At 36.7% G+C, this 13,158-nt stretch overlaps 1 protein-coding gene across 4 annotated transcripts in view; it reads right to left on the bottom strand.

Moving 5' to 3' along the window:
- Nucleotides 1–13,158, bottom strand: part of grh (grainy head) — a 446,442-nt gene that overhangs the window by 21,625 nt on the left and 411,659 nt on the right. For all 4 annotated transcript variants that reach the window (XM_083138915.1, XM_083138919.1, XM_083138917.1 and 1 more), the window contains exon 9: nucleotides 5,301–5,399. In XM_083138915.1, coding sequence (XP_082995041.1) covers nucleotides 5,301–5,399 — 99 coding nt within the window. The remainder of the gene's footprint in view (nucleotides 1–5,300; nucleotides 5,400–13,158) is intronic.

Raw genomic sequence — 13,158 nt, 5'->3', positions numbered from 1 at the left:
AACGTCTCTGTACAGAAATTTACGTGAAAAGAGGTCTCTGGTTATATTTCACTTGACGTCATTTATCTTTACCAATAACCGTTCTCTACCATTGACTGCCTCGCTTCCATGAAAAGAGTGATTAAATTAAGATAATTGTTTTCCCACAGGGAACCACGAAACAAACAAGTTTAAATTGTGCAGCAATATACCGAGGAGTTATACGGATACAATCACGTAAAAAGAAATGCTAAATAAAACGTTACATTGTTGGGAATAATTTGGTTACACGAGTTGGCAACACTTTCCATATACGAACGCCATACATGCACGCAATGCCGGTTTCTTATTAAGCACTTTAACCGACGTACACGGCGAAGTCTCGCTGATAATGTCGCAATATAAATTCAGGAAAGACGACGCTCTGGTGTTGGTTGTAAGTTAAGGATAGGAGGGAGGTGAAGAGAGGGGAGGGGGCTAGGGTTGCAACTTTGTCCCTCCGCCTTCCCCTATACAGCTCTATCTTAACGTTTCTTTCATGTCAGTTTTATATAAGACAGTTGTCATCAAGTTCACCAGATACCAATTGCATGTAAACTTCAAGGTCACCCGATCTACAATGTTCAGAACATGTTATCTTCTTTTTTTTCTGCTTCTGGCTACAAATGTGCTGCAAAGTAGCAAAACTAGCATTCCTTCAGCATTCTTAATGGTGTAGATATCTACATGACCATAAAAAAATTAGAAAAAGAAATCAGTGGAAATTGGTACAAATGTATTAAGTTTGCGTGTTTATCCTTATTTGGAGTTACGAGGATGCCAGCAATATTACATAAACTCCATGTATCTTTCATGGAATTTTTTTACCTAGCGAATATGACTTACATTTTATGCACAGATAATCAAGATTGGAAAATAGCAGGTTGAGTTGATACTGTGAGCTGTGTTTGCTTGCGACGCATATTAGAGAAGTTTTCGAACATTTTTCGAAATATTGGTTTCGTATTCATCATACAAAATCCGCGCATCAGTACTGTGTGGATGAAGGAAAAAATTAAATATCTGAAAACTACAAACCATTTACATTCTAGTAACGTAGGCAGCGAGGTCCCTCCTTTGGTCCAATTTTACTTGGAAAAAGTAATATTGAATGCGTAAGGAAGACAAAAAAATAAAGGACTAATTTATAAAAACAAATAACGTAAGCTCTCCATCCTCTTCGGCACGCCACTATGTGCTTAGTGATTCGTCAGTCAACGATTTAAAGAAAGTTTCTTGAAAACATGAAAGCGATACTGCATTTAACAAACAAAGTTAACTGTTTGCTCTGTAACGCGACTAGTTAAATACAAATATAACGTTTCGTTAAATTGTGCCCTTGCACATGACCCTCAGGAAACTCAAGTTGAATTCAACCATGTTTATTTCAGTTACTCGCCTAACCGAACAGGAGGAAATCACCGGCAGACTTGGAAACACTGCTTAGCTGTCTTTCTCTTCTTTACACTTCGTTAAGATGTGAGAAATTCGTTTAATTACGATGCATGTTGTTGTTTATTCTTCTTGACGATGACTGCGTGGAGAGTTACAACCAACGCCAGTCCTCAAAAGTCACAAATGGCAGTCAAAACCGTGATAAAACTCACAAAAGAATCTGACGTTCTGTAAGAGGAAAGCTTGCGCTATTACCTGCGTGCTAATGGGTACATCAGTGTTTATACAAAGCAAAGAGTATGGCGTGGGAATACCAACTAACAAGGAAAAAATACTGCGCAGAACAGAAATAATTACATTTCATCACGTCACCACGAACTTTTAGCGGCTAATACAATATTTATCGTACCGAATCCTGACTTCATACAGTTCCTGTGCTTACATACTACTATTACCACGTACGATTTTTGCAGTATTTATTTGTAAAATATAGGAAATGAAAAGTAAATGTAAGGACTATAAACAAACAAGTCATTTTCTTTTGAGTTTTGCTAATTTTCGTTGCTTTTCTACATTGGGTTAATGATTAGGGACGAGAAGAAATTCATGGAACGTCAATGCTAAGGTGGAACTCGACCCAGCATTTTTGGTGACGAAATTTGTGGATCCACCAATCAACGCGCTCGGCCGCTGTGGCGATATGATACATATCAAATCTACCAACCAATCTTTCAAGGTCGAGACTAGAAAATGTGTATCCTGATCAGGAACGAATCCAAGAATCCTTAATTAAGCTGATTAAGTGGGCGCCCACCCACTGGGGCAGAAGCGTCATAGAGAAAAATATAACTTTACAGAGCTTGAGGGGAAAAAACAAGTAGCGAAAATGTAACTCCTTATGAAAGATCGGGTTAGAACTTTTTGCAGGTTGTGGTTGCCAATTTGTATATTTTTGTGTGTGATAAATTATTTAAGAAATATCGCACTGATTCGGACAAGATTTTAATAAATCGGTCACAAAAGTTACGAACGTCGAGTTCCATTCAAGATTGAAAAGTTTCTTGCCCGTTGAAATGAACCTAGTAATAGATTGTATACATACCTACAAATATATTAGATCCAGATATTTCATCTGAGTTTTGCAGTACAAAAGAATTATGTTTTAAATAATCATTTATGGAGAGAAAAATATTCTGTATGATATTCTTGCTCGAATATTTAGAAAGTGTTTATGAAAGTGTCTCACTTTCCTTGCACGGTAACAATATTATATACTAGCGTGTTCAAGAAAAGTCTGCCTCACTTTCATTAACATTTTCTAAATGTTCCAGCAAGAATATCGTACAGGGCACTACTTTTTCCCTCCATATACAAGTATTTAAAATGTAAACTTGTGGTAACTTTTGTGAGAAATTTCTTAAATTCTCGTGTCAGAATCAGTGCGATATTTCTTAAATAATTTATGTATACAATTTTAATAAAATACCAATTTAATGAGTTACGGTATTTTGTCACTCTTGTTTTTAAATCCGAAAATGTTTTAAGGGGCAAAAGTATTTTAATGTGAATCTCAAACCACAAGACCAACACAGAAGAAATAGTGTTTGAACAAACATCAATGGGAAAATATATTCAATGAAAAACGAGAATATCGGCATTGTAGTTTTCTCAAAACTTCTGGCATAAAATGTACAATAAATATTTTAAAGTATCTCTCCGGATTATTGGGTTATCTCCCTTCTCATTCGATATGTGTGCTTCCTTCACATGAAACGTCAAAGCTATAATTTTGAAATGGTATTTGTCGTAAGGCGGTAAACACACAATTGCTTAATTAGCTGAGATAGTGTTTGCGTGTGGGAATCTACTTCGCGACCCCCTTTCTTTGTTTTCGAATCTGCGGAGGTAAATTTCTGTGTCCACCAATCGGTTTGCGATAATAGAACGATGTTGTTTAATGCTCACCCGTATGCACGCAACCATAGAGGAAGAAGATAGTACGAAATGATTACGGAATCAGGTTTTGAAGGTGGATGACCCGATAGGTGGCTAGCTTAACAATGTGTGGCACCTTGGAACGTAACTCGGTTAACCTACGTTGACCAAAGATGGCAAAGAGGAGTGGCTCAGTGTTGCTAAGTTGTTATGGAAATTTCTTACAGTTTCCTGCCAAGGAAATTACTTTGGGTAATTTGAGTAAGAATCTCCCCCTGCTACAATTTTGTTTCACGTATCATAATTGCTTAATTCATCTTATTATAATCGATACGTGACTGGTTTCAGGTATTGGTTATTAAATGTGTTTAAGTCTCTCTCGTCACTGCAATTTTTTGTGAATTAAAGATATTTAATTTTTCTCTTCGGTGTTCAATGAACAACGCATGTATGTTGCAAAATTAAATGTAAATGTCAGAAATGATTGGTTGGTTATGAATACAAGTAGAAGTAATGTACTGGTAGTACTTGTAAATTTCTCGCAATCACACACAGAAAGAACGGATTTGCTGGGAGCTTTAAACCAGAAAAAAATGGCATCCTTTACTAAATTTGATAATTTTGTCTAAATGTTTGGTACGATTTACTAAAATAATTTGATTTTGTAGCCTACTTAAACAAATATTCGATTACGAAAAACTATTTTTTGATTACGAAAATCTATATTTTGGTTAGTCCCAACTTTTTTCTCTGTGTAAATAGCAATATAACAAACGTAGTTTAAGGAACAAACTCGGTGTCAGCATTGCAACACAAAATGTTCGAACACGCAGATACATAACATACAAAGAACTTGTTCCCTGGATAGAATACCATTATGAAGTGTTATTACTATATAGTGTTCTGAAGCCAGAGTTTAGAATTCTATCAAATCTAATGAACTATGTCCCTTTAAAGGCACATATATGCTCAGCTTGCAGAATCTAATACCAATAAAACAAGCTACGGAACCAAAGTAAATGCTGAACTCTCAAAAGAAGTGCTGTTGTGTCGAAGGTAAAACATGATTTTAATCTTCATTTGCCACTATAATGCAGTCAGTATTTTAGAACATACTCAGGAGTTGGCAATACTGGCCAGATGACCGTTGCCGAGACTCAAATAAGAACACACCTTGGCTAAAGTTTCACGCCTTTCAGCCATGTTGCATTTGCCCCACATAACTCGACTTGCTAGTGGCTGTCGGACGGAATGGCCAGTATCATCGAAACAATCAGGAGCTTGCGGGTAGTCTTTTGTCGGTGACCATATCAAGTACTGCCTGAAAGGTCAGAGACAGCTTGCTTTCGTTCCATTCTACGCAACTGAGACGCAGGTGTGTCAAATCTGCTCATTGAAGTGAGATCCATTGTCCTAGTTGCTTGCATATGGTTTTGCCCAAAAGAGACCTTTTTGACCTCACTCGGTTGAGTGACGTATGAGGAGCGAGGTGGGGGCAGAAAAAAAGTAGCCCGTTGAAAAGTGACAAATATGCGTACACATAAAGAATATGAATTCGGATGAAAAAGTACAATGAACTGCTTTATATTCGGGACGACATGTGGTATTAAATTTCAAAGTCCTCCAATAACTATGGAAAAACTGAGTGTTCACCCTTAATTTTTATTGACGCAATTGCTGCTAGTTCATTCTTCGGACCAAAATAATTTAACGATAATTATCTTTCCCTTCAAGTACAATGTGACGAATAATGAACGAATGACGTTACATTCAAAGAGTTAAGTCTAATACAGCACTCAAGAAACTGTACAATAGTAAACACTGGTGTTCAGAATAGCACGGAATCATTTTCCAACTCAGAAAACAAACATTTATCGAAAAATACAATGTTGCAAAACAGCCCGTTAGAAATTTATTTTCACCAATGAAGTCAAAAGGTATGTATCACTCACCTTATCGCAGAAGACTTTAATTTGGCAGTATCCTCTGTGGTAAACAGATCCTTCCCGAGGATCCTCGTATGTGTCGATTTGTAGATGGAGAGGTAGACCCTGTAATGAAAAGTTAGAACATGAATATTATGTATTCGTTACGAAATACCTATGAAAAAAACTTCTTTGCAAGGAACATAATATTCTGCATTTCGTTTCTGAATTTTGCATGTCAGTGTGTATGAATTATGAAAATGAGAAACTGTACAAAATAAAAAAACACAAATATAACTATTTAATGTAATTATAAATCACCAACGATTGAACTATTGTTTAACAAACGAACACAGTCTTTGCAAGTTGCGATCTACAGGCAAAAAGTGTACAGCAAGGATTTTACATCTTGAAATGGTACATTTGTTTCTTTTTAATGCATGTCTAGGCTAAGATATTCTTGTATTTTTTCCGAAGTTGGTATCTTGGGAGGCAATGTTAACCTCACCAATTCCTTTAGATGTTTCCTTTTCGAAGTAATTCCAGCAGCTTTTGCACGTAACGTACTTGTATGCTGCTTGGTTCACCTTCTTATGTATTGACAGACGTTGACTATTTCATACAATTGTAGTTCCCTGACACGGAGTGAGAACAATTGCTTTCGTTGTCCTACAATGTTTCCTGTCCTTTTTCCTTCTGAGGAAGATTTTTAATTGATTTTACGCTCACCATTAATTTCACATTCCACAAGCTACCGTTCTATTGTGTAGCAACTACTTTTATGCCTTGTTCTCTTTTCTTCTGTGATTTCATCTTAACACAGTGTATTCACTGAAGAAACTTCTTAACAATATGTGGCAGCTGAACTGTCAAATTCCTGTACACCTACGCAACTGTCTTGGTTCTTTTCAGAATATACATTATTCTGATCTTTTCCTGCCGAATACACCTTGAAAAGAAGTGTTTCGGGGCATGAACAATACTGGAGGGGCGCATTGTATAGTGTTGATGTACGATCATCCTATCTACACCTGCCGTTTGGGGTGCAAGTGTGGCGAACTTATTTTTTGAGACGCCATCGTTGCCAACTCTAATCTCACTCTGAAGAATCTCAACAAAAATCCAGTCCTCGCTTCTTGGTTACGAAAGCACCTACCATCTGGCGTCATAGCCTGAAAATTAAAATACTAATGAGCTCTGGTTCAAGTAGTGCCTTCATGTGAAAATCAGAACTGTTTGCTAGTAAGTTACACCACGTGACTTCCAAGCTTGATTACACTGATTTGCAATAATAATAAGAAATACCTTCGACAAACACGTTGACTCTCGATGAAGGATGATTTCTAGCATGAATGCGTCAAAATGACCTTCAAATATCTGTATCCATTTTAAGAATTGAGAAATTGATACAACCTGATGAATGGGGTGTTCTGCACCAGAATAAATCAGTTCCAATCGAATGTCATCAGACATGATTAATGTTTTGCAGAACATGATCTTCACTCAATTACTTCACACTCTTGATCATATGCTATTTGCTTCTCTGCGTGTTTACAAAAGTAAAAGTTAAGAATCAAACTTTTGATTCAGACAACAAGATATAAATAAGTCCACTGATCTAAGAAGAGGGACATTTTGGCTTCATTCTCGAATGATATAAAAGCCTTCCTTGGTCCTGTTCGCAGGAGTTGACAACTCTGAAAAGTTCTTTAAGAAATGCTTCTACAAGGGACGGCAAAGACGTTGAAGGTTGGGAGGGTGGTTGACATTCTTCCGGCCCGCAAGCTGAATCGGCCTTTTTTGCAGGCCTAATGAAGTGTAACAAAGTTAGGGGGTGTCGATTTGTGGCCTCGAAGAATACGTTGCACCTGCAAAAGCATCGTCTCTATAGAGTTGAATTCTTGGTGAATTCTTATAGGTGAACCTTTCCGGTGAAAGGAAAATTTATGAGAATAAGTACGTGAAGGTGTAGGAAAGCATTTGAATAAATACGGTTTGCTTTTTTAATTCATTTTCCAGTTTTCTTTGTGTCAACATCTACATTTTTTTGTCAAACACAAATGATAGTTGATAATACCAAACTCGTATTTTGTTGGAGATCATTGCTTTACTTCAGACAAATTGTAATAATCAGTTATTTTAACAGATTCATCACCCAGTAAAAGTTGGGAGTACACTTTTCATCAAATTAGCATGTGAGAATATTACTCAAATAGCGTAATGGCCATGCCCATGTGGCGATCTTTATATACTATCTCTCTCTCCCCATATTGTCCACCACTAATTTCACTGGCTCTTCTTTTGCATTGTACATGACTTTAGGAAATGATATTGAGCTGATGCTGATGGATTCTTGTTGGTGTTTTGTTTCACTTCTTGAACTTCTAATTGCGTAGAACAAAGTGAACAAACAATGGTGATCAACAATTTGCCTCGCATTATTTATGCTTCCAACTGTACAGTGGGATGCACAAGTACTGCACGGCAAATTGTCCATGATTATATTCATTAATTTTTCTCATGCATCCAACGTGTTCTTTAGGATTGTATTTTTACTCATGCTGGTACAGAAGTTGTAAGCACTTTGTTTGGCTCTTTGCTTGAATATCTTAATGCGTAAAACAAACAGAATAAACATGGTGATGGACAATTTGCTTGGTAATACTTGTGAATCCCACTGTACATGGTGGATTAGTTATATTTTCTTTCGGCTATGGTACGCACCGGCTAATTCTTCTTGATGCTCTTACATCTATGTAGCTTTTTTAAAACTTTTCATTGCACTGTACTGTAAAACATTGCCACTAATGGATGTGATGACTTGAGAATAACATGAAGAGCCAAGATAGAGATCAGAAGATGGAGAAGCTGCCGGTTCCAACATACCTCAGGTGCACTTCTTGGTAGTGAAAGAAAAAGAATATATGTAGTCTCCTAATTACGCTTTTTTCTACCTATAATTACAGTTTAAAATCACATTAAGGTTTCCTGAACAGTGCATTGTGTCTGGTCACACTGTGTATTATAATGACCATCTTTCATGAACGGCTTTTACCAGAAGCGATGCGAGCTGATTGCACTGCACGCACGCGTATGTACTCGCATGTACATATGTTAAAACATTAGCAAAACATCCTATTGCAAAGGCAACAAAAGCAGCTGTAATTTAGGCACACATATATGTTTACGTGTAGCATGGCGAGAGAAGTCGTCAGTCATTGTCAGAATTCCAACCGTAAACAGCGCTGCAGATCGTTAATTATGGTGTAATGATAGCAACCGAGAAGTGAACGGATCCGTTTTCACTGCAAAAAATGATGGATTTACCTGTCAAACACAGCTCTTGGCAGATCTGGATTCTTCTTTATGGCCCACTACTGCAGTGTTTGCACAAAAGTTCATCCAAAGGTTAATCTTCGAACTAATTTGTTGATGGGCGTAAGTCTGTCTACCAGCAAGCTCATTCTCAATCGACACTGAGCAAGTCCAGAACAATATAATTTTATTTGAACATTCCTATTCAAATAAAGTGGCATATTTCAACAATCCAACGTCATAAAATATGTTACTTTATGTGAACAGGAGTGCACAATCCTCAATCGACACTGAACAATCCCAGAACAATATACTTTTATTTGAACATTCCTATTCAGATAAAGTAGCACATATTTCAACAATCCAACCTCATAAAATATGCTATTTTATATGAACAGGCATATACAAAGGCATGATTTAGAAATGGAGAACAATGTAAATATTGTTGTGGCAGTATCATTGTTATTGAACTTATTTCACCTTGTTGCTTACTCAATATAATTTTTAAAATATGATTGCCCTTGTACATTACTCTGCCAATATCTTAATTGAGTTTCGAAGTAGAGCTTTATCAGTTCTAAAAATAATGAACATCAAAATAATGTTCAATGGTATATAATATACACACAGCGCCAGAGAGAATGGTTTGTACTTTTATATACCTGTCTGTCAAGAAAGATCACTTTTGTGTATGATTGATATTACATTGAAACATAATGGGGTGCAAGGGTACTGGGTGCAACCAAGGACAAGCTGAACATTCTCCCTCTTTTATAGGTTTTCAGTGAAGTGATACATACAGTTCCACAGTAACCTTCTTACTTCAAATATTGTGCCCCATATATTTAAGGTCGAATCAGACCAAAAGGTTTATGACTCGTGCCGAGAAACCTGCTGTTATCAAACTAGTGTTCACAATGATTGTAGGGCGAACAGTACCGACAGTTGTAGTAAGAAGTCAGTAAACATGATAAATTGGTTATACTGCAGCTGTCACGAGAATTCGATTACTGAAAATAGATTAGAAGTTGAGTTGACACATATATGATAATTTGAAATATTTTTTTCTTGTTTAGTCATTATCAAAATGTGCCGAACGTGGCCTGTACATCTGTTGCTGTTATGAACATGAAAAAACCTTGCATGAGTAAGGTAAGATGCCAGACATTTGTTGTTATTGTACTTTACTTCAAGAAATAGGTAAGACGAGCACAGATTAAATAGAATAAGTCTCCATATTGCAACAACTTTACAAGGGAAATTCCAATGTAATTGTTATTAGCAAGAACAGAAACTGAAGTACATAGTTGAAGCAAAGTTTGAGATAGGAAGAAAAGGAAGTATGAAGGGATATGGATGCCAATGCTATCGAAACTTTACAAAGTTCTTAGAAGACAGGGGTAATTACTTATAAACCTGTTAACATCTTGTCTTTCTGCAATAGTTGGAGATTTTGTGATCACATTTAAAAAGCAGTTGCAGTCACGAATAAGCTCATGACTAACATACTGAAGTCCTGGGTTTCCTCTGTGGTAGCATGCATTCGGTACTAACATAGAGTAACCATTCATTGTGGTCAAACAAATCCCTGAATTTTCCAGTTTTTCCAGGTAATTATATTTAAAAAAATCCAGGTCATTCCAGAATTGCTCTAACATGCTAGTAACAGAGTTTTATGTTGCAGTAAATAAAGTTTATTCAACATTGTTCAAATTAAAAACATTCTTGCACAAAGTATCCTCCATTGGGAAGCTGGTTCAAGAAAAGATGTCTTCCAGATTTTTGGATGTATTTTCGAAATTCAAAAATACTGTGTTACATGAAAGTCAGGGAAGTCGCTAGAAAGTTGTGGGGGGGAGGGGGTTGCTGTTTCCATAAAATTGAATAGTAGCAATAATACTAATCAAATAACAATCGTTGCAATATTCTCTTTTGCAGCGAACATTTACACACCTCGTTCAAGAATAACTTTTGAAAGTTAAGGAGGAAATTGTAAAGTCCTACAGTTTAAATTGTGTTACATTTCACATAAAAATCTCATTTTTGAAACTCATACAATATGAAAAGATAACGGTCTGATCTGGTTCTTACATTTTTCACCCTTTTTTTTAAAAAAAAATTGGAATACCATTAACTGAACTTTACTTCTGTTATTGGTTATCTTTTTCTGCTTTTTTCATTTGAAATGAACAATGCCAATTTCCAGCGGTGGTTGCTTATGATGACCGCTGTTTTCACGTTGCGCTTAAATCTCTAGGTTCTTGGGTAAAATCCTGTTCAACGAACATTCGCAGAGGGGAAAAAATAGAGCTGCGTTATGAGAAACAAGATAATTAAGATATTTTCCAATGGAGGCCTGGAGGGCATCCTTACAAAAAAATTCATGATATCTTTCATGTGAGCCAGATTTTTCAGTGGCAGACTACATGATTCATTCGATCATGCCCTTCGGAATATGCGAGCACTCTTTCAGACAACAGGCAATGTCTTTATTGGAGTGCTAGAGCTGAGTACTTCCGTCAGTGTTGAAGATAAGGTCAGTAATTTATCCCCACAGTCAGTCCATAGCTTCAGGCACCATGCATTGATGAATACCGAATATCCTCAAGCTCTGTATCAGGATACAAGCAACAAGACACGAAAATACATTTAAGCCTTGATTTTAGAATGATGCGCTATCAACACCTTTGCCTTGAAATTTTGCCATAAGAGAGTTGATGCGCGGCATTAAACCGAAAATTCGTTCCCATCAACTTTGGAAACAAGTTCTGTGGTACGTTAATGTACACGGGATCAATTAAGGGAATTTATGTCTTTATATCTTCCAAGGCATTGACTTTTGGGCTCACATTATTCCTTTGTGCATGGACGGAACAGTGTTATACATCCAGCACCGTACTTGAAACTCAGTCTCATTTTATATGGCATAACGAGCGTTATAAAATGGTATGCTATAATCATTGCAGCCCCAATAGTTCGCAAGATAATCTAGCAAAACCCGTGAGATAAAACACAAACTTCAACAAAACCTATTCGGCAGAACCACAGCTCTCTACGCGGTCCGCGCGCATTATATACAGAAGGCGTAGAAAAAGATAGCATTGAATAAAGACATTTTATCAGCACCTTTTTTCAAACATCTTCAGAACTTTTTTCTTCCTTTCCCGGCCATAACTTTGCACCTTAAAATCCCTTCCCTACTAATATGTATATTCACTTTGAACTGTACAACATACGAAGGCGAGAGAGAGGGACGTGAGCATCTATTCGAATGCGCGGACCTGAAGGAAAGACACAGGAAACTGAATCATTTGTGTACAGTGGTGTGCCAAGATAAAAATACGGCTTCCCTGATTGCGTAAAGATAACACTGTGGCATTGTAATCGAGGGATAGCAAGTTCCTCCAACGGAGGCATGGTGGTTTGGATCACTTCTGTAGGTCCAGTCCCGATTAGCATGAGCATAAAGTGAACTTAAAACAAACTAGGCAAAATGTTCACAATTCTCTCTTGTAAAATGCAAGGTTTAAGAACTGAAGCAATAAATACTAACGAAACCTGTGCACAAGCACGTATGAAAATAACGATAAACAATTTGCTTACTGTTACCATGGCCGTATTTAGAGGGGGGGTTTCTAGGGTTCAACCCCCCCCCCCGAAACTTCTGACATGTTGGATTAATGGATGTTCAGAAACCAAAATCTGTAACAAATTTTCAATTTTTTTTTCGAAGCATCACAAAAGTACAAGGAGACAATGTTGAAACGATCGAGCTAGAATTTTCATACATTTGGAATTCTGAAAGTTGAGTGAAACAGGATTTATTCTCGGAATCGCAGCCCGCCCGCGGCCCCTCCATTATCACTTCTGCTGTCATCTTTCCAGTGTTGTTCCTGCGTCACAAGGAATATAGACTGAAGATTCCCTTATGATTGTCCCAAAATTCCCTTTCCAGCTTATAAATTCCCCGTCCGATAAAGTCGAAAAGAAATCCCCCTTGATAGGAGTTCAAACCTAGTACCTCCAGTTTCGTAGCGCATTACGTTGGCGATTGAGGTTACAATCCATGCACCAGGCTAAGCTTTTAAAGAGAATAACTGGTTCCATACTTTTCAAAATTCCAAAAATGTAATTTTAAAGTTAAACAACAAAAACTTTATGACTAAAATTTCCATCTAACTTTTAAAGTCTTTTCTTGAAGGTATCTAAAGTTTAATGACGAAGTAAAATAATTGTGCATTACAGTACACACTGTATGAAACGTAAAAAAAAAAAAAAAAAAGAATCTTATGCTGGTTATTCACTCATCTGCTGGATTGATTAAGCCCCCTCAAGGATATAACAATAATATAATAATAATAATAATTATTATTATTATTATGGAATAAAATTGTTTTATTATTATGAAATTTTAATTATTATTATTATTTCTATTATTCAAATTTCTGGCGACGCACTGGGAACAATCATGAATGAACCCCCCCCGAAAATTTTTCCTGCCTACGGCCATGACTGTTACCCTTTCCAAGGGTTGCACCAGCACTAATACAAGTTTCTCCTTTGGAAACGC

Source organism: Lepisma saccharinum, chromosome 17 (assembly GCF_977018435.1).
Source record: "Lepisma saccharinum chromosome 17, izLepSacc3.1, whole genome shotgun sequence".
In the NCBI taxonomy this organism is placed as follows: domain Eukaryota; kingdom Metazoa; phylum Arthropoda; class Insecta; order Zygentoma; family Lepismatidae; genus Lepisma; species Lepisma saccharinum.
The sequence above is the reverse complement of the archived record's forward strand: the minus strand, read 5'-3'. Positions and strand labels throughout refer to the sequence as shown.